The sequence below is a fragment of the Capra hircus genome, chromosome 14 (assembly GCF_001704415.2).
Source record: "Capra hircus breed San Clemente chromosome 14, ASM170441v1, whole genome shotgun sequence".
NCBI classification, from domain to species: Eukaryota; Metazoa; Chordata; class Mammalia; order Artiodactyla; family Bovidae; genus Capra; species Capra hircus.
This window is the reverse complement of record NC_030821.1, coordinates 65586007-65610358: the sequence shown is the minus strand read 5'-3', so window position 1 is coordinate 65610358 and position 24352 is coordinate 65586007. Positions and strand designations below refer to the sequence as shown.

General features: G+C 44.4%; 2 protein-coding genes across 3 annotated transcripts in view; one reads left to right on the top strand and one right to left on the bottom strand.

Moving 5' to 3' along the window:
* WDYHV1 (WDYHV motif containing 1) lies at positions 4950-23156 on the bottom strand. Of its 2 annotated transcripts, none has more exons than XM_018058539.1 (6): positions 22862-23156; positions 17709-17808; positions 16885-16935; positions 12585-12733; positions 11467-11591; positions 4950-5620 (listed from the first exon to the last, which is right to left on the bottom strand). In XM_018058539.1, the coding sequence occupies exons 1-6, from the start codon at positions 22948-22950 to the stop codon at positions 5511-5513; spliced, it is 624 nt and encodes a 207-aa protein (XP_017914028.1). In that variant the 5' UTR covers positions 22951-23156; the 3' UTR covers positions 4950-5510. The 2 variants fall into 2 exon arrangements, with proteins under 2 accessions (XP_017914028.1, XP_017914029.1); XM_018058540.1 differs by having other exon boundaries at positions 5534-5620; positions 11374-11591.
* Positions 23215-24352, top strand: part of ATAD2 (ATPase family, AAA domain containing 2) — a 77907-nt gene continuing 76769 nt past the window's right edge. Inside the window, exon 1 of the mRNA XM_018058538.1 lies at positions 23215-23311. The gene's annotated coding sequence lies outside the window, so the exon portion shown is untranslated. The remainder of the gene's footprint in view (positions 23312-24352) is intronic.

The window sequence follows — 24352 nt, the reverse complement described above, 5'->3', positions numbered from 1 at the left end:
TCTATTCTGTTGCTCTGAGTCAACCGCTCAAATCCCAGCCTGTCAGGCCACTGGCCCTCCACTGTTCTCCTTTGAAGCCCAAGACCAGCCACTTTCAAGGTTCCCCAGGGCTGAACTGGGCCCCTGGTGACACAGTTCATTCCCTTCACTCCCAGAGGACAGGGCTCTGACGCGGGTGGGAGTGGGCTGAGGGAGCGCTGCATGAAGGGGAGCACACCCATGCTGCCCGTGCCACCTGTGGTCCCTCTAGCCACCAGGCCTCGTTGCCCAGTCTGGTCCACTCAGCCAGCTGTCTTCCTCACTCCAGGTGACCTTCTCTCAGGAACCCGTTTTCCTCTCCTCTAGCTAGGACAGCTCAGAGGCCTCCTAGTCCATCAGACAAGCCTGTACATACCCGAACTGTAAATAAAGACAAGATTCACTTGGCTTCCTTCCCACAAGGCTCTCGAACCTCATGCAAAACAAAAGGCATGGATGGACAGCAGTGTTCCTAAACATTCTGTGAAGGGCAATAATCCCACAAATACTGTAAGACACTGAAGGGGCAGTTTGTGTGAGAACACCATGGACCTAACTCCACCTGGAATATCAGTCTTATTTCCAACCCCACAGAAATCCCCTGACAAGCCTTGAATGGGCTCTGTATTAATTAGCGGGGGTGGTAGCTAAACTGCAGAATCAAGGTGCACCAGTAACTCTGTGACTTAAAAAAATATGTAAGTGTGTCTCTTAAGGAAACGCTCTACAATACACTTTTCAGGCAGGCCTGCAGCTCAGCTCCATGGGGTCATTCAGGAATCCGGCTGATGGTGGTTTTGCCATCTTCAGTGGGTGGCTTCCAAGGTCATTCTAGTCATCATCATATGGAGAGGGTAATAGGCAGGAAGGCCAGGGGTCTCCAAACGCAGGAAACAGGCTGCAAGTGTTAGACATTTTTTATCTAAGTGGCAGGAGGAAACAAGTGTTAGATTTTTTTCCCTTTCGCTATACAAACTTAAGAGGTTTCTCTTAAAATTCTGTGTTGCCGTAACGATTATCTGGCTCCACCAGAATTTAACTTTTCTCAAACCTTGAGCTAACCAATGCGCTTTTCTTATGGAAATGTTTGTCTTAAGCTATGTTAATGTACTATGTATTTACCCTAGACTGTGTCTTCAAGTCAGTTCTGAATAAGACTCAGAATCAACTTGACAAGCCAGTATTTTTTACTCATACATTGGTCCTAATCTATGTTAATGAAAATACATATTGCTTGGAAATCTGCCCTTCTTCAAGATTCATGTCAATCGTTTTATGGCCTGGGATGACTCACCTGGTGCTAATGTTATCTCAGTGCATGTTGTGGGTGAGGGACCTGGTGCCATTCTCTGAGTTTTGAGACATTTCCTTTCTCTACTTAGCAGACTGCTTAGTAGGTATATAACATCCGGCTAAAGGCTAGCAGAGGGGCACTCTTTCTGCCCCCTTGTGATGTCTATGTCAGAAGTTTTCTCTATCTCTTTTATACTTTAATAAAACTTTATTACACAAAAGCTCTGAGCAATCAAGTCTCACTGGCCCTGGACTGAATTCTGCTCTGGGGGCCAAGAATCTTGGCCTCTTTCCTGGTTTAGCAACAACCTTTCAGTATTGTGCAGTAGGCAAGGGGGGAGAGATGTGAAGGAGGGGACGGACAATGTTTCACAAGTTATCCCTCTAAGTGGCATGCACCCCCTCCCCTTAGATCCCAACGGTGAGAACCTGGTCACATGGCAACACCTAGCCGCAAAGGACACTGGGAAATGTAGTCTCTGGCAGAACACCCACAATGCCAGCTACAACTCCGTGACTCTAGAACAGGGGACAGCGAACTATAGCCTAATGGTCAAATCCTCCAGCCCCCAGATTTTACAGTTTTATGGAGCACAGCCACACCCACTCATTTACACACTGTCTACGGCTGCTTGGCTGCTTACCTGCTACGAAGGCCAAGCCTCAGCTGAGCAGCTAGTTATAGATGAGACCTTATAGCCTGCAAAACCTAAAACAGTTACTATTTTGCCCTTTATATTAATAGAAAACATTTGCATCCCCTTTTCTAGAAAAAAAAAGAATGGATTCTGTCGGACAATTAGCGGGCTACACTTTCAAAATTTATGTCAAAAACTGCTACAAAGATGCATGGCCAAAAATACTCCTTGAACTTTTTTCTTTGGTTTTACCAAGAGACTAAAACAACTTCAGGACTCTTAAATTATGAACCATGCACACCATAGACTACAACATATCCTTTAAAAAGAATGAGGAAGTTCAATTTGTACTGACTGGAAAATATCCAAATATATTAACTTTTAAAAGTAAGATGTAGAAGGGTACTTTTAGAATGTTACCATTTGTGGAAGAAAACAAAAACCAGAATTAATACATAATAATAGTAATACTTAATAATTAATACATTAAACATATATGCTTACATGGGCACTAAAAAATTCCTGCAAGGATATAAAAGAAACAGAAAACACATTACTTCTGGATAGGGAAATTAGAAGGGAAACTTAAGGTGAGAATGGAAGGGAAGGGTACTTTCTATCATATACCTTTTCCCTCTCTTTTGGATTTGTACAATGTGCATGTACCAGCTATTTTAAAATAATTATTCGGCAGTGAAAAGAAATGAAGCACTGATACACCCTACAACATGACCAAGTCTTGAAACCATGATGCTCAGTGAAAGAAGCCAGTCCCCAAAGGCCACACAGTATCTTATTTCATGTATGTGAAATATCCAGAATAGGCAAATCCACGAAGACAAAAAAAAATAGATTAGTGGCTGCCTGCGGGGGAGGGAGGGGAAATGGAGAGTGACAGCTACGGGGTGTAGGGATCCTTTCAGGAGTAAGGAAAATTTTCTGAAATTGACAGACAACGCTGAATAAATTAAAAGCCATCAGACTGTATACTTGAAAAGCATGAATTGCGTATTATTTGAATTTCATCTCAAAAAAGCTACTGAGGGGCTTCCCGGGTGGCTCAGTGGTAAAGAATCTGCCTGCCAATGCAGGAGACTTGGGTTCGATCCCTGCATCGGGAAGATAACCTGGAGAAGGAAATAGCAACCCACTCTAGTATTCTTGTCTGGAGAATTCCATGGACAGAGGACCCTGGCAGGCTACAGTTCATGGGGTCATAAAAGTCAAATACAACTTAGCAACTAAACAACAACAATTAAAAATGAAACCGAGAAAAACCAGAGTTCGTCTTTACTTCCACTGCTAATGAGCCGTTCTACTGACAGACACAATCATTTGCAAAAGCCATGGTAATACCCACAATCAGCTACAGTCAGTTCTACTGCCCTGGGAGCCATTTTATATCATGTAATTGCTTCCCTGTCAAGATTCTCAGAGATGCCTTATTTCTCTTATTTTCAGAGTCAATTACAAATTCTACTTGAGTCCCCTGCATTTCTCGAAAGCTCCTCTTTCCACACAGCATTTATCAGTAATCTATTCAGTTCTCTCACACACGCTAGGATAAAGGAAAGCGAATCTGACCGCAGAGAAAAGTAAAAGCACAGAGACAATGGTAACAGTTTTCTGATAAAATCAACCGTTCTGAAGAGAAATCTTGCGAGGGAAGCTACCCATCAGTTAGAAGTGACAGCACTCCTACTCACACAGGCTGAAGAGGAAAAGGAACCTTCTGGTCTGTGTACCTGTTAAGTTCAAAGGCTGAGGCTGGCTTGAAGCACAGGAAGACGCAGGCACTGAGAAATGCCCCGGGGCGCTTGCTCTGCGAGGCTGCAGTGAGCAGGCAGGTCCTTCTACTGCAGTCAGAATGCTCCCAGCGGCCCCAAACTCCCAGGGCCCTGGCCCAATAGTCCTGAAGGAGCAAGAACTTCTCTCTCTGAATGCCAACACAGCAGTTCCAGAGAACCCTGGGACAGGTCACTCTCAAGACTTGTGCAGGGGTGGGGTCCACGCCTGGTCCAGCTTAGGCAACATGCCTTTATCTATGGCCATGCAGACTCTATGAAATACGCGAAGAAGCTTCTCAAAAGGTACTGAAGGAGTGGTAGGTAGAAAAAAACAAGAGTCCTCTACTTCCTCCAGCAAGTCATGACAATGGCCACTGGATATGTTGACAAAACCTTGCTCACCACACTGGTTAGAAGTAGGGGGTTTTCAATTTCAAGGCAAGGTGGCTGGGAAGTTCAAACTTAACACACACAGACAGTCTGACTGGTCTGCACCAGACATAATTTTGAATACCATATTGGAAACCTGCTCACTAATTGCCAAGGGGAAAAAAATCTACAGAGATGCAATTTATAAATCAGATCACAATCCTTTGTTCCCTCTGAATGTTTCTGCTCAAGGCAAGTATTTCTGGGGTCCAATTTGCCAAAACTTATCTCCTTTATTGTAGTCACGTACTTTTTAAATGACCATCTGAAACGCAACAAAGTCATCCAAGTATAGGGTCTATACTGAACTCTAAATTACAAACATAATTTAGGCTGTATTGGTATGCCTCTTACCAGAGCTGATTCACTTTCTCTCAGCATCTCCCAGGTCAGCTGAACCAGCTGGATACGTGGTATTTCCTGAGACTGATTCTCGAGGAAATGACTGCAAGTGTCCCTCCAAAGCACAAGGCACGGGATGTGAATGGAAGTTTCTTAGTAAGCAGAAAACACACCTAAGAGCGAAAGCTTGCACAGCCCTATTATAAGAAATGTGCTCCTTTTTACAACAGAACCATGGAGTATGTGAATGAGAACTATCGCTATACGCTGCTTTAATGCCAAACATCTTTTATTTGGAATTAGATGATGAAAGCCAAAGTTCCAGACACATCTTCAAGAAGGAAAACTGATCAATGCACTCTGAAGGACGTTCCTGTCTACAACTGAGACAGTCTTGGGTATCCCAGATTATCAAGAGGGACACAAAATCTTCCAAACAAAATTAATTTAAGTCAATTTTATTTAAAAACATATAAACAGGCCAAAGAACACTTAAGCCTGAGAGGGCTGCAAACTTTTCTAAGAACATAATGGTCCCAAAAGACTAACATTTATTGCTGATTCAGCTCACAATGGCAGCCCTCTTCAAGCAGCAGCACAGTTACTAGCAAACATTTTACGGGCCTCTCTTATGAGCATCAGAGATCCACAAAGCAATGGGCCACGGCCCTGCCCTCAGGGAGCTTACAGTGGAGCTGGAGAGACATGATACATCCAAAAGAGACACAAAGTCCACATATCAATATCGTAACAAAAAGCAATTACTGGCCTAAGTCTTCATAGGTTTTAACAAATGAACAGGAGGAATATCTGAGCAACTACATCAAATTTCAACCTGACATATCAAAAAAATGGTTTCTATTTATTCTTTTCAATTGAACTGAATTAAAAGGGGAAAGCATAATTCCAAGCCAAATGTACCATAATGTTTGCTGTCTCAGATGAAGGGGTAGATTGTTCAGGTTCTAGGGTTTCTCTACGGCACCACATCCAGAGGTCAAGTTCAGTAGTTCTGGCTGCTAAACCGATCTACAAACTCAGACAGCGAGTAGACGGCTCCCCATCCGACCTCAGGATCCATGCTGATAAAATCATTCAGGTTCATCTTGGAATCTAAAAAATATATGAAAGAAATGTCCACTGCAGGCACAATTCTGGTTTAACAGCCCCAAAGACCAACAGTAGGGAAAATTATTCCAAGGTTTCATAAGGGATCAATATCATTCTGTGGTATTCTTACCTCATATGTATAACCTCAACTGAATCATGAAAAACATCACACAAACCCAAACTGAGGGACACTATACACAGTCACTGATCAGTATCCTTAGAAAGGGTTGTTGTTTAGTTGCTAAGTTGTGTTCGACTCTTTCGTGACCCCAGGGACTTTGGCCCACCAGGCTCCTGTGGCCATGGGACTTCCCAGGCAAGAATACTGGAGTGGGAAGTTGCTGTATCATGAGGGGATCTTTCCAATCCAGAGATCAAACCCACATCTTCTGCACTGGAAGAAAGATTCTTTACCGCTGAGCCACCAGGGAAGCCCCTTCAAAAGGGCAAAAGTGTAAAAGTAAAAGAAAAAAGAAATTGTCACAGATGAAGGAATGTGAGGAGACATGACAACTACATGTAATATCCTGGGTTAGATTCTGGACCAGAGAAAAGAAATTGGGGTAAAAGTCACAAGCTATAAATAAGGTCTGTAAGTGAACAGTACTATGCTGATATTTTTCTACTGATTTATTATTTTCTTGCTTTAGATAATTACACCATGGTTTTCTCAGATACCCTGGAATTTGAGTAAAAGGTACAAAGGAACTTTCCGCGCTTTTTTACCCAATTCTCTAGCAATCTGAAGTTATGTCAAAATAAAAAGTTAGATGAAACATGCACAAATAAGCTGCTGATCTACTGGATAAAACGGCCAATTTACAGAAAAATTCAGAAGATAGAAGAGGTACAATCTGCAAAACCAGACCTTTTCTCCCAGATTCACTGCTTCAACAAATAAATTACAAGGAAAAAAAGAGCTGGACTAGGAATCTCTACATATTAAAAAAAGACTCCACAGAGACATAACAACCAAGCACAAGGTAGGGGTTTTATTTGGATAATAATTCAAATAAATGTACTATAGGAAAAAGATTACAACTTTATGAGATAACTGTGAATCTAAACACTGACTAGAGAGATAAAAGCTGATTTTAAAGAACTGTTAAATTTTTTAGCTGTAATAATGACACTGTGGTTATACTTTAAATAAACTAATCCTTATATTTTAGAGATTCATACTGAAATATTTAGAGTTGAAAGTACCTAATATCTGGAATTCACTTCAACATAATACAAGAAGGGGGAAAGCGGATAGGCTATCAGCCATGAGCTGATAACTGTTGAAAGTCTCATTTTCTGTCTAGTTTTGTTTATGATTTAAATTTTCCATACCATACATTTTTTAAAAGTGTGTACACATTTCTTCTTGTCCTCATTAAAGAATAGTTATACAACTATACTCCTATCAAAAACAGTCAGGAAAGCGGACAAAGTATATTCAGCAGCTCTTTCCACAAGCCAGACAATGGGCAACACGACCGACTGTCAGAAAGCAGAAACAAGGGAGGGAGCCCTAGGACCCTCCAGTTCACTGCCCAGGGAGCATTTCCAGGCCACAGCACAGAAGGAGCAACACGAACAGCTCGGGGGTTCTGCCCGTGGGAAGACAGAGACCTGAATCCAGCAGGGCACAGTGGCTACGTGCTGGGGACAGAGTGTGGAAGAGGACGCAACTACGCAGACAGTGCTCTGGACTTCTGCAGAGGCGACTCAGCCTCTACCCCCAAGTCTGCCTAAGGACTGAACTCATGAAGCCAGGAAAGAAGCCCAGAAAGCAGCTGGTCTTAAAACTCCCAGAACTTCCATAGTCCCCACCAGCCAAGGGGGAGAGAATCCATAACACATGGGCATTTAGCAGAACCCTCGAAAGGGTTACACCTGAGTGGCAGGGCCAAATGAGCGCAGGGTGAAAGGCTGCTGAGAATCTGCACTGCGCACTCAGTTGCTTCAGTCGTGTCCAACTCTGTGCGACCCCACGGACTGGAGCCCACCAGGCTCCTCTGTCCACGGGATTCTCCAGTCAAGAATACTGGAGTGGGTTGCCATTTCCTCCTCCAGGGGATCTTCTCGACCCCGGGATGGAACCCGCGCCTCTTATGTCTCCTGCATTGGCAGGCGGGTTCTTTACTACTAATCCCACCTGGGAAGCCCGTACTGAAAGAGCAAGCCTTAACTGTAAGCTAGAACCAAATCCAATATTGTTTTTAAAAGTACCTCAAGATCTAGCAACTAACAATGTAAAAGTCACAAAGTCCAGCACCCGACCAAATAACATGAATCACACAAAGAAACAGGAAAACGCGACTCAACATCAGGAACAAAATCCATCAACGAAAACAGACTGAAATGACAGAGATAACGCAACCAGCAGACAAGGATCAGCTATTATAAACACACTCTGTATATTCAAAAGGGTAGAGGAGAACGTGGGCACAACAGAGAGAAATGGGAGATATTAAATCAGCCCCAAGTGGAATTTTTAGAGATAAAAAATAAAATATGTAAAATGAAAAAAAAATGCACTGGATGGGATTAACAGCAACTTAATGCAGCAGAAAAGATAAATGAATTTATAGACAAAATAATTATTCAAAATGAAACATAGAAAAAGTCTGAAAAAAAGTGATCATTGACTTAAGAGAATAAGAACGAGGCATCTAACATAAGCGTAGGTAAAAGACAAGAATTTTTTTTAAAGGGGGAGATAGAGGTGGTGGTCAAATGAAACATTTGAAGAAATAATGGCCAAATGTTTCCAAATTTGATGAAAACTATAAATCTACCAATCTAAGAATCTGAACAAACCTCATGTGGACTAAATCTAAAGAAAACTACAGTCCATCATAATTAAATTGCTGAAAATGGGAAATAAAGAGAAAAAAATCTTAAAAAGCAGCCAGGAAAGGGGGGAAAGATACACTACATTTAGAGAAACAAATATAAGAACAGTTTCCTTGATCAGAAACTAAGCAAGCAGAAAACAAGAGACACCTTTAAAAAACTGAAAGAAAAAACATGTAAAACTAGCGTATATTATCTAATAAATATATCTTTTCAAAAATGAAGACACTTGGGATACAGAACACTAGAAACAGAGTCTTACAACAAAAAAGCTAGATAATCACCAAAACCAGGACTTCTGTTGATGTGATCAGACAGCCAGGGATGAATAATGACCAAGTAATCCACAATAAAGGAAAGACAGGCGCCTCCCAGGAAAGAAGGAGTAAAAGTTCTTGCTTACCTGAGGTAGATGTACTTACCTGACTTACTCCATGTAAGTCAGCTAAAATCTTTACCAAATGGCTAAAGGAAACCTCAAGTTCTGAAATACAATGGTATTCATTTTCTAGGACTTTTTAATGCAATTAAATAAAAAATGATTATTATCTGCAGGCATTCAACACCTACCAGCATTTAAAAATAAAATTAAAAAATTTTTAAAGACCAATATATAACAAATCAGCATTTGGCTGTATCTCCCTAAGAGGCACTATAACATTTCCATTTACATATAACACTGGTCCTCCAGCTACGTTCAGATTAGCCAGTGTCACTATAACACACCATATGAGAACAGGAAAATGAAAGGACAGAGAGGCAGCAAAGGGCTTAGAAAGAGAAAGGGACAGTCATGGTGTACCCTATAGTTCAGTCCAAGACTTGGGAAAGGTCCTTAAAAACTGAGCCATTAAAGGCTAGTGCTGAAACTGAGCTTTAGGGCAAGGCTGCAAGACTGTGAATCTTGGTTTCCTTCTTATCGGAGATGGGCAAAAAAAAGGAGAGGGTAGTTTCCTTCATTTAAAATACACTAAACGCTGAGTTTAAAAGAGTGGGCCTGCAGACTCATGGCCACCAAAATTATTAAATGTTGGGGCCAAAATATAATGTGCAATGAATGAAATGTGATAAAGTTTAAGCCCCTAAGGGCCAATCCCATAACTAAATGCAGTAAGGCTGCTATGAAAGTTACCTAAAACAGGCTTTAATTGCAAGTTTGATGTCTTCTTGAACCTCTTCTTCTTTTTTAACTTTTTTTTTAAAATAAAGCAATATTAATTAGCTGAAAGTAATCCTCCCTTATCCTAACTTCAAACACATTCCTTTGATAAATGGGGCTTCCCTGGTGGCTCAGCTGGTGAAGAATCCACCTGCATGCAGACCTGGGTTCGATCCCTAGGTCAGGAAGATCCCCTGGAGAAGGGAACGGCTACCCAATCCAATATTCTGGCCTGGAGAATTCCACGGACTGTACAGTCCATTGGGTTGCAAAGAGTCAGACATGACTGAGCTAAAAGTAATTCCCCCTTATCCTAGCTTTAAACACATTCCTTTGATAAATGGGGCTTCCCTGGTAGCTCAGCTGGTAAAGAATCCACCTGCAATGTAGGAGACCCCAGTTCCATTCCTGGGTCAGTTCAATTGATAAATAGAGGCTTGAATTAATGGACTGACCACACAAGAGAACATGGCCACATGGTTAAATTACTACATGAGAAACCAGTATGTTTACCCCACACTTCAGAGCAGACTCCTTTGAGTTCCAACCTCAAGTTCAGGAGGCCCCCAGTGAGCTAGTTACACAGGGACAAAAAAGAGACATCCCCTCCCCTGCTCTTGACCTCAGGGAGGTAACAGACCTGCCACCCTCCAGCTGTGCCTGGGGGCCAGGCAGAGGGTTGGACCTTCATGGACTCCAGTGTTCATATCTGCCAAGTGAAGAGGAGATGATAGGAGGGGGCTGGCACAAAACAGCACCTCCTGGGAAGCAGTCACCAAAACCCAAAGGAACAAGTCAAAGAGGACGGGGGCTGACAAGGTTTACTGAAGGCTTACTGAAGGCTCAGCTCCTGCGGCAGTGCTCCTATGTGGAAGAGACACGGGGAGCCACACAGGCACTGTCCAGACCACACCCAGTAGGGTGTGTGAGATGAAAACAAGACCCACGAAGCCCTCTCTTGACCTAAGCTAGCCCAGTTCTGATGCTGAGCCTGGGAACCAGGTTGGTGGACCCGAAGCAATGCCAATATGAACTTTAAAAATCATGAGAGCTTTCCACAGAGAGCTGCAAAATCAGAGATGGAATCTTCCTTCAGTGTTCACTCCCTTCAAATATACCAAATACACTTTTTTACTTTCTTCCCTGCTGAACTCTGACTCTAATGTTCTGTTTTTCTGGCCTCCTTTACAGCCTGCAGAGCATCTTGACTCAGACAGCATCATCCTCATCAGAGGATGGTTTTTACCAATTAATGGCAACCTTGTGAATTACTTCCCACCATAAATTCACCCAGGTGAATGCTAGACAACAGTAATATGATGAAGAACCCCTGATCTACTTAAGTCTCGAGAAATTATTAACTGGACTGATGCCTAAAAGCACATAAATGAGATGAGTGGGACAATAAAACTGGCTAGCTCTCACTGCCTTTCTAATGCAGATTTCATTACAGAGATTTCACAGGTCTCAAAGAGGTACCAGGGGATTCCCTTCACCATAACATAAAACCCCACCACGGGGAGGCTCTACAAGTCCCACGGTAAAGTGGCACAAACACACAGTTCTCCCCAAGTCCGGTGGACCAGAGACAGGGACAGCCGATATTCCGGCAACAGGGTTGTGGTTTGGCTCCCTGAAGCCTTTCCTCTCCCATGAAACCTTCCAATCCTGCTCTCTGAGCCTCTATTTCTGAGTCTGATAAATACACACAACTACACTCCCTCTCACCTCCTAACCACTCCGGGAGTCTTACCCAAATGACAGTGCACTTCCTGTCCTTGGTTAAGGGAACTCGCTCACCAGCACGCTGATGGGAAACCCCTCTGAGAGGGCGTCCCTGGCTCACCTCCAGTCTCGATGCAGGGATACGACGGGGGAGGCTCTCTCCAGTTCCCACTGGAGTCTTTCATGTGAGAGCGGTCAGAAGCAAAGTTCTTCAGATATGAGTCTGCACGGATCACTCTAAATTTCCTGCACGTAAACCAACACTCATTTATGTAACAGTTGAAATTCTAACTCAATTCTTACAGAGACTCATTTTCTATGACATGCACAAAACTAGGCACACACTTTTGTACTATTAGTGACAGGCAGATAGTTTAGGCGCTAAGTCGTGTCCGACTCTTGCGACCCCATGGGCTGTAGCCCACCAGGTTCCTCTGTCCATGGAATTCTCCAGGCAAGAATGCTGGAGTCAGTTGCCATTTCCTTCTACACTATTAGTGATACACAAACAGATATGTGGCATTAACACCTGCTAAAGATGCCATGAGAAACGATCAGCTGACATTCCAAACTACAAAGGCGTGGAAATCTATCCAGTTGCCTTTACTTTCTCAATGAATATATCAAGGGCCAAGGGCATAATTTTCAGGTGTTGGTATCATCAAAGTGTTAGTCACTCAGTCGTGTTGGACACTTTGTGACCCCATCGACTATAGCCTGCCAGGCTCCTCTGTCCATGGGATTCTCCAGATAAGAATGCTGGAGTGGGTCGCCATTGCCTTCTCCAGGGGATCGTCCTGACCTAGGGGTTGAACCTGGGTCTCCTGCACTGTGGGAAGATTCTTCACCATCTAACTACCAGGGAAGTCTATCATACTCCTCTCAATTTTGGCGTCATATGGCATCCAGCTCCCCCACCCCACCCCACCCCACCATCCACACACCCAAAAATAAGAGTATGAAAGACATTCCAAAACTGACTTGAAGAAAATGTTTTGGATCTCATCACACAAAGTTTTAAAGACTGCCAGCCTTTCATACGATGGACAACCTTCAAAACTTCAAAATATTTTGAATCTGCTGTGTAGTACATGACTCTCAAATATCAACTCAATGGTAAAGCCAAGACAAGCAACCTTCACAAAACCAACACAGAAACAAACACGCAAACAAAGTAACTGTATAATCGTCAAAGTCTAACTTCAGACAAGTAGGCAAACCCACCCTGAGTTTCCTCACCTTCTGAACTGTGGATGGATGTCCTCATCAGACTTAAAGGCATCTTCCACGTACGTGTCAAAGGGGCAGGGGAACGGCAGGACAGTGTCAAGGTCATAAATGAAGCTCTGTCCTCCGCTTGAAACGTGAAGCAAGACAACGTGGTAATCCTAGACGTAAAAGTTGCTGAAGTTAACCAGGTTACCTTATGATGGAGTATTCCAAGGTTATAGTAATAATGCCTATCTACCAGCAAAAACATACAAGGCTAATACAGCCCTCCTTAAAATAACAAAGCAAACACAAAACCCTGAAAACAGACCAGATGTCCAGTGACAGGGAACAGTTACATAAACAGTGGAAATGTTCATGTATATTAACTGTATACCTTCAACCCAGCAATTTTACCATTAGGAATTCATCTTAGAGAAACACTGCCATATGCAGGTAAAAGTATATATTCAAAGAAAATCTCTGCAGTGCTGTTTTTAACTGTGAAGATTCAGAAACAATCAGAAGTCCACCAAGAGGGGAAAGGCTAACAAACCACGAGGCAGCCATAAGATGGGGTACTGTGCAGTTGCTAAAAAGACTTAGGTAAACTTTTGTGGAAATTGGATTAACTCCGTGTTACACAGTTGGATGGAAAAAGCAAACTGCAGATTATGTATTATACATTATTTTTTAAATTGATGCGTATATAAAGACAGATGTCTGTGTTCAGAAGTACACATGCATGCATATGAGTACAGAGAAAAAGTCTATAAGGATATCCTCCAAACCATTAACAAAGCAGAACGGCCTGAGGTCAGCCTGAAGAGGGAAAGAAGGACTTTAAAGTGTTGTTGGGACTTCTCTGGTGGCCCAGTGACGAAGACTCTGAGCTCCCAATGCAGAGGGCCTGGGTTCAATCCCTGGTCAGAGACTGGATCCCACATGCCACAACTGAGAGTTCTCATGTTGCAATGAAGATGAAAGATCCCTCATGCTGCAACTAAGACCCAGCGCAGCTGAAGAAATAAATTTTTTTAATGTTGTTGCTACTGATTTTCAATCAGCCACGCCCTTATCCGTAGCCATTAAGGAAAAAGGACACAAAAAGCTTCTCCCACACAGCTGGGTCCCAGCATGCATGTGAATTCTCACTCTCACCCCCAGACACAGGGTACTGCTCAAGCCAGCTAAGAGCTAGAATGGATGTCAGGAAAATTTATCAATGGACACGAGGGCAGTCTGATGCTTAGAATGCCTCGGAAGAAAAACGCTCACAGAGAAAACAGCATTGTGAGATTAAAATGTCCAATCACATTAGTACAATGTTAGGAATACCATACGTTTCTAGTACTTCAGAGCTTACAAAGCACTTTCTCAAATGATGTTTCATTTGACCCTGTGAGGTAGGGGAAGACAATTAACTGAGACTGGAGACACTGCACCATCAGAGCCCAAAGTGCTATCTTTGGCTCCAATTCTATCTTAGGAAAGCAGAAACAGCGTCAGAAATGAGCGCTTCTCTCCTGTCCTCCCCTTAATGCATCCAGCCCTCTCCTGTAACAGTCCGAGACTTTGGCCCCCTGGGCCTCTTCACGTTATTCCACTCCACCTGTGCTGCGTCTCCACCGCTCTCCCCCAGTTCATCTCTGCAGCTCCAGCTCAAATGCTTTCCCCACCCAGGAATCCATCTTCGATCTTCTCCCATCCCTGCCAGCAGCAGTCTCTGCCATATCCCAAATCGGGTTCTCTCCTGACATCTACTTCATGTTATGTTTTTTTTAATACATACTCCCAATTACTTGTGGGAAACTGTGCTATTAAAATACAGATACAGAGATGAGAAAGATAGGTCCAAATGTTCAAGAAGTTCCTGGAGAAGCGAGTGGGAAACCCAAGTCAGTGGTGGCAGAAGAGTGAGAGAATGAGGGAAGACAGGAGGCGGGAGAGCCTGCGGGTTAGGGCATATGAGGCGGGATCACCCAGTTCAACTTCAGCCACGCCACCACCGGCCTCTGTTTCCTCTTCTGTATAATGGGGGATAACTGTAATGTTTGAAAGTGAAAGTTGTTCAGTCGTTGTGTCCAACTCTTTGGGACTCCATGGACTGTAGCCCGCCAGGCTCTTCTGTCCATAGGGATTCTCCAGGCCAGAATACTGGAGTGGGTAGCCATTCCCTTTTCCAGGGGATCTTCCCAACCCAGGGATCAAACTGGGGTCTCCTGCATTGCAGGTGGATTCTTTACCAGCTGAGCCACAAGGGAAGCCCAACTGTAGCATTTTACCTCATAGTATTACTCACACTGTTACTGAGAGAATTAATGAGATTATTATGTAAATACTCAGCCTTCTTAAAAACCAACCAAAGTGGCGAGGGGGGGCCTCCACAAGGGGGATGGCAACCCAACTAATAAGGGGAGTTTCACTGAGGAAAGGCTGCATCTTGCCTAAAGAGGAGAGCATTCCAGAAAGAGGAATGCTTGTGGAATGGCATAAACAGAGACTTCCTGGGCAGTCCAGTGCTTAGGACTCTGCTCTTCTACTGCAGGGATCACAGGTTTGATCCCTGGTTGGGGAACTAAGATCCTGCAGGTTGCACGGCACAGCCAAAAAATTAAAAAAAAAAAAAAAACAAAAGAAAAGGCATAAACAAGGAATATCCTTCTGGCTAGCTCAGGTCTATGTTCCTACATAGCAGATGGCCAGTGAACTCAAGGGAAAGCAGGCCACCTCCATGAGGAGAGGCAGAGATGGGGACCAAGGAGATAGACTCGAGAAGCAGCTTCACTCTCTGAGCCAGGTGAAGAGAGCTTGTCCAAAGGCCTGGGAAAGACACCGCAGGCTAGAGGCAGGAGCGCCCACTTAGAAAGTGACCTCTTCCTCGGGGGTTGGTCTCCACTGACTGAGGGAGGCTCACCCATCGCCTACAACAGAACAGCAACGAGGCACAGATCAACTGCCAGAGGTGTATTCCACACAGGAAGTCTGTGGGGAGACTCCCTGAAACAGGATTTTCCACCGGGAGCTGCCATGAGCTGCTGTGTAAAGAGGGCACGACCACAGATCCTTTCCCTGAAAATTCCCTGAAGACCGGCAGCTGAGCGCTTCAGCAATGGGCATGATGCTAGGGCAGATGGACAGTCCACAGCTGCGGTTCTATCGCTCTGTTAACAAAAATCGCTAACACTTTTAGAGCACTGGCGCAGATACAAGGGTGATGCTTCAAAAATGCATCATCTCCCTGAGGCCCCCGGTGACCAGGGGAGGATACCCAGGAAAGACAGTAACTAAGCCGTCCAGCTCACACAGCCCAGAAGGGGCACTTGGGCTTAACCCCAAAGTGCCTCACTCAGCCTGCGCTCCCAACCCAACACTGATGGATTCGGGCTTCAGAGCAGCAAGTCTCCTGCTGGTGAAGGAAGCTAGAGTGTGAGCTCCATGAGGCCAAGCGTTTTAGTCTATTCTGTGCCTCGTATATAACAGGCATTCAATACATATATGTTATATAAACGAATGAAGCCAATTCAAACGATGTCTTATCCTAAATATGCATTGGAAACTTGATGTTTGTTACAGTATCATGAATGGAGTTTTTCTTTTATCTCCATGTTTCTTAGCACAAACAATTCCATTCTTCGGGGCAGCAGGTTAAGGTGACATATGGATGTGTGCTGGCAAGGCCCCCATCTGCCACCTATCAGCCAGGTAACCCTGAGGTGGTCACTTTGCCTTTCTGGGCTTGTTTCTTCACCTGAAAAATGAAGGGGTTGGAACAGATCTGTGTTTTTCAAATGCCAGTCATGCTAAGAATTTTGCTAAGAACACAAATTCCTGAACCTTTAGATCAACTAGATTAGAAACCTTTTTTTTTTTTTTTTTTTTTTGCCACATCAGGCAACAAGCAGGATCTTAATTCCTCAATCAGGGATTGAACCTAGGCTCTTGGCAGTGAAAGCCCTGAGTCCTAAACACTGGAATTCCCACAAACCTGTATTTTTCACACAGTCTCTGGATAACTCTACTGTGCAGATGGACCAGATGCTGCTGAAGTTCCTTCCAGTGCTAAACAGACAAGCGTCTAGACAACAATTTTATCTGCTACATCAGCCATTTAAAATCACTTCTATAATAATTTCAAAATTAAAAGAAAACATGCCTGTCAGTGCTTCTGCCTTAGACCAAATAACATCTGTCGTCCAAAGGTCAAATTATTAATAATTATCATAGTCTTTCTCTACTGCCTCATCATTTCTGCTTTACCAAAACACAAAGACCGCTCCTGGATTACAAGTACTGCTGTATCAGAGCCTGTCTGTGCTGACCATCTTACCCAGATGACAGGTCCATCTCCGGGTCTTGCCTGCTGCTTCCAGATAGGAATCTACAAATACAATACACTTCCTGAGTCAAACTTTACAGAGCAAACACCACTCAATTCTTTCAGGCAATACACACATGGAAAATAAAATAACAACAAACAAGTCAGGTGGAAGAATGAACAGATAAAAAATTCAAATCTTTCCAAGGGTCCTTAATAATGAAGGAGCAATAATTCATTGTTAAGATGTTCTCTGGAGAGTAGAAAGAGACCCAAACTAGGGATCGGAAGTCCTGGCAGGTTCACCTCTTGCTCTCCCACTTAATTATTCATGGGGCCTTCCCAAGTCTCTATTTCCTCATCTACAAAACGGAAACAGCTATCTGGACCCTGACTACTTCACAAGGTATCCATTGGGATCAAACAACACGATGTTCACAAAAGTGCTTTACAAAATACGAAGAGCTTACTTTTTTTTTTTTTTAATGCTTTATAGAAGTTTACTGTAGTTCCATAAAACACAGGAAAGAAACTTTTCCTTCAAACCTGAGCATATATGCTTCTAGTCTAAGCATTTTAAAAAGCTCTCACTTCATACCTAAAGAAAGGGGACTGAATTTGCATAAATATACCATCACATATTTATTTCCCTACCTGCAAGTTAGGACTAAACTCTTAACTACATCCTCGTAGGGAAAAAAATCTGATTCAAAAACAAACTTTGAACTGTTGCTGTATTTTATAAAGCACATTTTAGAACAAGCTAAACCCATCCTCTATTTAGCTTCGAATGTCATCCTGAATTTGTGTTCTTTCTGCATCACTCCCCAACTTACCATCTTCCTCTCATTAGATATGAAGACAGCATAACACTCTTCTAAAGGATACTGGTCGTGGTTTTTGATGTATTCGCAGAGCTTCCAAATATTTTCTTCACTGGAATAAAATAATTGTTTAAGCAATATAATTAAGCAAGAACACTCAGTTCTTGAGTGAACACTCAGTTCACTCAAATTTGAACAAAAGACCAATTATTACATAAAAAAAAAAGTTGGTAGAGACTTAAACACCACCTCCTCCAAAAACTGGCTAACAATTGTACCTCCTCTGAAACATCCCCAGCAACAGCTGTTACCAACCTGAACTGTGCACGGACCCCTCTGCGGACACAGAGCTCACTGCCTCTGTCAGCAGTGTTAACATGAGGCATTCTAACTGCTCAAATGCTCCATCGATATTCTAAAAGTTCTGAGTCCAGGGACTTGAATTCCAGTTCAGCCACTTACAAGGTAATAAGTTTTGGACACCTGACCTCTCTTGAGTGTCTGCTTTTCTCCTCTGTAAAGTGGGCATAATCATATCATCGATACTCAATAAATCTTAACATTGGTTGGCTGCTCCCCTTTGGAAATGGCAGGATGGGTATTGTGTAGGAGGGCTCCTGATGGGAAAAGATCAGGACGGTTATGGGATATGTCCAGGAATTATTCTGGAGGGAGCCTCTGGTGAATGCTATTACCCAAGCCCCTCTGGTATGGAGGAGGTCCTGACTTTTAGAAAGCTCTTCCTCATGCTAAACTGAAATCCATCTTTCTTATACTGCTGCCCTAGATGAATCTCTTTTATGTGAGAGGCCTTCAGCTATTATGTAGCAATGGTAAGAACCACCGAAGTAAAGCAACGCCCAGTGCCTCAAACCAAGCCACACTGGCAGTCACACTCCAGCATGGGCAAGCCCCAGCACTCCTGGCAGTATTCACAGCCCAAGCTTTGGGTTCCTGTCTTCTTCTAATGGGGCACACAGCACCTTTGCTCAAAACGAGCTATGCCAATATTCCGCTCACACAAGTGACTCAATTTGTCAAAACCTGAATCCCAGCCACCTACACCATGCGACCTGGAAACGGCACTGAGGACAGGCACAATTCTGTGGAGAGACACACGCTTCACTCAGCCCTGCCCTTGTCCACCTATCTCAACACTTCATGCAACCAGACTTAAAGTACCAAAGTTAACTGTTTATATTTTTCTCCCATGATTTTGTTTTCCCCTAGAATATCTAAGAAGTCTTATGGGGGGAAAAAATGGTGGCAGAGATACCAACAGGAGAATGCTAATAATTCTATGGGATGTGCAGCACAGAGTAATAATATGCGAACTGTTTCAATATGACATATAACATGCAGTAGCTAAAATTTTTTTAACCTGGATGTTCTCAGAGAGTTTTGAGAAGACATTTGTCTTTCCAACCTAGAGACATTCAGGAGCACTGACTATCAACAACAGCCTGTGATGTACAAATCACTGTGCTAAGAGCTTGGAGTTCAGAATGATAAATCAGAGTTGCAGACGATGAGAGGAGCCACACACATCCATAAATAATTAAGTACCGCTGCTGCTGCTGCTGCTGCTGCTGCTGAAGACCATAAAAGATGCATAGAGCAAGTACAGAGGAGGGAGTCATTCACTTTGAGGGATACAGGATGATGGAGGAACTAGGTCAGCAGGTTCTCCTTGTGTGTTCCCCTTTCCCCTCTCAAGAATGGAGAGTTAACCCCAGAAGTTCTTGAATCCATATGTACCATGAGTACTACTGGTTGGCTAAATGCACATGTAGCTTGGACATACTTCGCTTATTACTTTTCAAATATGAGTGAATATTACACAGAGAAAAAAATTAAACCTAAGAGTTACTGAATTTGCAGTCCCTTTTAATCAACAATTTTGTCTTCAAGAGTACAACTAATATGAAGGAGGATTCATGAAATTTTTCATGCTAATTAAAAAAAAAAAGAGGGCCTCATCCTTGGAAATGCTGGGAGTCATCACTGGAATAGAAAGTGCCACAGATTAGGTGTGAGTCCTGCAACTCATTTAATTGGTTTAAAAAAATGGGGGGGGGGGCGGTGATAACAATAATGCCCCAGGCTGTCAGCTGAGTATCTGGGTAGCAGAGATGCTAACAAAGCAGTACTGGGACTGGGATTCTGCAGGGGTGGCTGGTGATGAGCTGATAGAGAGGCATGCAGATGGGGAGGATCCCTGGGACACAAGTGCTTAACAATTATTGGAAAAATCCGAAATGATTACAACAGAATCAAAAACGCTTTGCAGGAGACTTCCCTGGTAGTCCAGTGGCTAAGACTCTGTGCTTTCAAAGTAAGGGGCCTGGGTTTCAGTCCTGGCCAGGGAACTAAATCACACATGCCGCAACTAAAGATTCCACATGCTGCAACCAAGACCTGGTGCAGCCAAATAAATAATTTTTTAAAAAATGCTTTGCAAACTGCACAAAACACAAATATTGGCTACCACTATTATCATTAAGCTTAAAAGCTAAATGACATCTGACAGAAGATAACAGAAGTCAAGAGGAGGCATTTATTCCAAGTTCGAAGAATCCGCAGGAGCAAACACAGAAAGGTGTACCAGCCTGATGCGTTCGGACAGGATGGAGCACTTGTTTGCCATCAGAGGTAATTTTGCCCCCTAAGGAACATTTGGCAATAGCTGGTGACATTTGGGATTCTGACAGATTGGGGGAGGATGGGCATCTAAAGGGTAGAGCCTGCCCTACAAAGAACAGATGCCCAAACAAAGAATCTCCATGCTCAAAATGTCAACAGAGGCAAGGCTGAGAAACCCTTGGGCAGAGCAGAGAAGCCAGGTTCACGAAGAGGTCGCAGGAACAGATGGCGACCAGATCTTTAGAGTGCTTGCTATACACAGGAGATAGACTTTATTGTCTAGGCCTGAGTTCCTGAAATTGGATCAATGGGCCAGACTCAGACTTCTCTACTGTGCAGCTCACACATCCAGGCTCTCTGGGGTTGGACTCTAAGATCTGCATATTCTATAAGCTCCAGGTGGTTCTCTGGTACATTCAAATTTAGACTGGCTTTGAGCAGTATGAAGCCAGCCGAAAATTAAAGACTTAATGGGCTATGGGAGAGCTAGGCAGAGATGCCTGTTAGGAAGGACCAGAACAGGCCCCAGTGGCCAGACCCAAGGAGGGACAGACCTATGTTTGAAGAGACCAGGAGGAGATGATCAACTGAACAGATATTCATCTCCTAGTATTCTTCCACTGAATCACTGCCCTCCTATTATGTCGGCCTCTCTGTCATTCCTCAAATATTCTTGCCCGCTTCCTTCTAAGAGTTCTGTACCTGCAGTCCCCCTGCCTGGAGGGATCTCCTGCCAACATCCACAAAGCTCCTGCCCTCTTTCTTCAGCTCTCTGTTCAAATGTCATTTTTTTCTGTTCAAATGTCATTTTATCAACATCTTTAAGTATCCTAATAATATGGTGAGTCACCATCTCTTATCTTGTTCTATTTTTCTCACAGAACTTAACACACCCAAGTGTGGTTAAACTTGCTTTTGTCTGCTTTTCCCCAACAAAAATGTAAGAACTATGAAATCTTATCAGGGAATATGTCTACGTTGTTCACTACAGTATCCCTAGTGTCTAGGATTCTGCTTCACATCCTCCATAAATATTTACTGAATAAATGAATAAAACAATGAATGGATCTCAGAGACAAGAACTAAGAGGACTGAGGTGAGAGGAGGGGCAGAAATAAAGTGTAGAAATACCTCCCCCAGAGGTTCCAAGTTCAGCACCACCACTTGCCAGATAAAGTCAAAGTCACTCAGTCCTATCCGACTCTTTACGACCCTACCGTCCATGGGATTCTCCAGGCCAGAATACTGGAGTGGGTAGCCTCTCTCTTCTCCAGGGGATCTTCCCAACTCATGGATCAAACCCAGGTCTCCTGCATTACAGGTGGATTCTTTGCCACCTGAGCCACAAGGGAAGCCCTTGCTAGATGTGTGACCTTGGGCAAACTAAAGGCCTCCCTGTGGCTTAGTATTTTCATTAATAAAGGAAATGAGAAAAAGGATAATAATAGAACTATCTCCTAAGCCTGAAAGTACTTGGCACTGGGCCTGACATGCAGTCAGAGCTGAACAAACTCCAGCTCTTCCTAGCACTGATTTGGTGACCAGCTGAAGGAGGAAAGGCAGTTTCAGAGGACCCTGATGTTTCTTGTGCAGGACTGGAAGTCTCCATTCAAGCAAAGGAATGGTAGGCGTGGCAGTGATAAGGCCGAAGATTAAGAGTTGTGATTCCACCACAGAAGTGGCCTAGGAAAGGGGCACAGTGTGCGGACTCTGTGTTCCCAATCTGCATTCCTTCACTCACAAGCTATGTTGCTGTTGTTCACTCACTAAGTCGCTGACTACAGCCAGGCCTCCCTGTCCTTCACAAGTTATGCGGCCGTAGGCAAATTTCTTGCAACCCTCAGTGCTTCGACGTACTCACCCTTAAAACGGGAGTTTTAACAGTACCTTCCTCCTAATGTAACTGTGGGGAGAAATTCTGAAACGTCTGGGAACAATGCTCGGCATATACTGAGTACCACGTGTAAACGTAATCACTATTATAATAACGACGTGGTGGTCTTTAAGCTCCTAGTTCCTGGTACAACGGAGCCTGAGTTGGAATCTTGGCTGCCTTTAATGAGTGACCTTGGGAATGTTTTTGCAAAATCTCTGTGTTTTCATTCTCTTCCAAAATTAAAATGACCTTCACATCAGTGCGAAACCACTTTGGGCTTTAATTTAGTACAATAATTTTCAAAGGCTCTCTACCCTCCACCCTCCGCCTCCAACTCCCCTTTCAGGCGCCCCCAAGCACTGAGATCCCCTGAGAAAGGTCCAGGAGAAAAAGGCCAGGCAGAAGTAAACCACCTGACCCTTCCTGGCGGATACTACCCCCCTCCCCCAACACCCTCCGAATGCCCACACTCCACTCAAGACTCTAGGGCTGCCATTCCGGCTCCCTTCGCCCCTCACACCGGAAAAACCCTCCAGCCAGGCCCAGAGCGCCCCCGGGGAGGGGCCGAGAAGAGGCGGAGCCCGGCTGCGTCTCCACCGCCGAGTGGGCTGGGGAGACGCCGGGGGCTACCCCCGCGCCCCCTCACCAGTAGCAGCTGTTGTAGACACAGGCGTCCCGCGGGGGGCTGGCCGGCTGGTAGTGGGCGGCTGCGGCGACCGGGGCGTCCCCTTCCATGGCTGGCCTGGGTACCGGCCAGAGGCGTACGGACCGGACCGGCCCCGCCGGCGGGCTTCGGAGGAGGAGCCGGCGAACCACACGCAGCGATGATTCGCTGGGCGGACTGGGAGGAGCCCGAGGCTGCGGGTGGCGCCCCCGGGTGATGGGGCTTGGGGCAGGGTGGGCGGAGCCCGAGCGGCGGAAAGCGCAAGATCCCGCGCAGAAGCTCGAGATGCCGGTGGCAGGTTCCTGGAGTGTGGAGCTGGGAATGAAGAGAGTTGTCAGTGGCTTGACTCGGGCGGCCCTGGATTGGCTGGGCAGGTTCTGGTGGACGGAGCGTGGGCGGGGCGAGCGATGAAAAGTCCCGGCGCGGAAAAAGGTGGGCGGAGCTCGAGGCTCTCGGTAGCAGTGCCGTTGAGGGTGGAGTCTGAGAGACAGGGGCGGATCCTGGGTGGGTGAGCGGCGTGAGTCCATAGTGGGCGGAGCCAGGGACGTGGAGGATCTTGTGGTTCCCGGTTTGCGAAACCCCTCCAGGTGGGTGGGGTCGGGGGCCAGGGGCGGGGCCACGCGGCACGTGGTCCTAGAGTAGCAGTGTGCCAAGAGTGCTGGAGGCTTGGGAACAGCGTGGTTTCGATCAGCGTGGGAAAAAAAAGAGGTCACCGGCTGGCCGCTTGAGAGGGGAGTCAAGGGAGGGCTTGGAGTTGGTAAACGGTGCTTCTTGAGTCTCGGAGGAGTCTGACACCTTCTAACCCCTTGCCAGCTGCGGCCGATGAGATTGGGAAGACTCCACGTGTGCAAGTGAAATAAGAGGATCTTTTGTGTGAAAAAGGTTTATTTTTGAGAGGGGCGATGGGACGCGGGGAGTGAAGAGGATGATGGAATGATGGAGGGAGGTTCATTCCAAATATACTGACTCAAAAAGGTATATTGATTCTTTCATACAGTAAGTAAGAACAGTTTTGAAAGCCCTTTTAGTATTAATTATATATTTATTTGCCAGCAGTCGGGAAGGAAAGACACCAGATTGTTAAGTGTTTATCACTGGTGAATGAATGGCATGGAGGACTTTCACTTTAGATTTGTATCCTTCTGAATGTTTATATTTGCAAGGGACACATACAGCTGATCGGGTATTTTCCATTCTGAAAACCGAAATTGTTAGATTGGATTATAGACCATATACATATATATATATATATAGACACAGTCTGATTCTCCCAGTCTCATGAGTTCTAAAGCCCAAAAGTCCTCAAGACTTTTAATGTAAGTCGTGTCAGTTATCGATGTATTACCTCTCAGGTCCAAATACATACTTCAGCATAGACTCTATAATAAATAATGGAATTCCTTAAAGCATTTATCCTTTAAAATGAGCGGTGTTAAACCTTCTCTATTAAGTGCACTGAAAGAAGAAGCTTCC

Coding starts and splice junctions, on each gene's coding strand:
- WDYHV1 (XM_018058539.1), bottom strand. CDS start 22,950: ATGGAAGGGGACGCCCCGGTCGCCGCAGCCGCCCACTACCAGCCGGCC. Junction 17,809..22,861: donor GTCTACAACAGCTGCTACTG/GTGAGGGGGCGC, acceptor ATTTTATTCCAG/TGAAGAAAATATTTGGAAGC. Junction 12,734..16,884: donor GAGATGGACCTGTCATCTGG/GTAAGATGGTCA, acceptor TTTTACGTCTAG/GATTACCACGTTGTCTTGCT.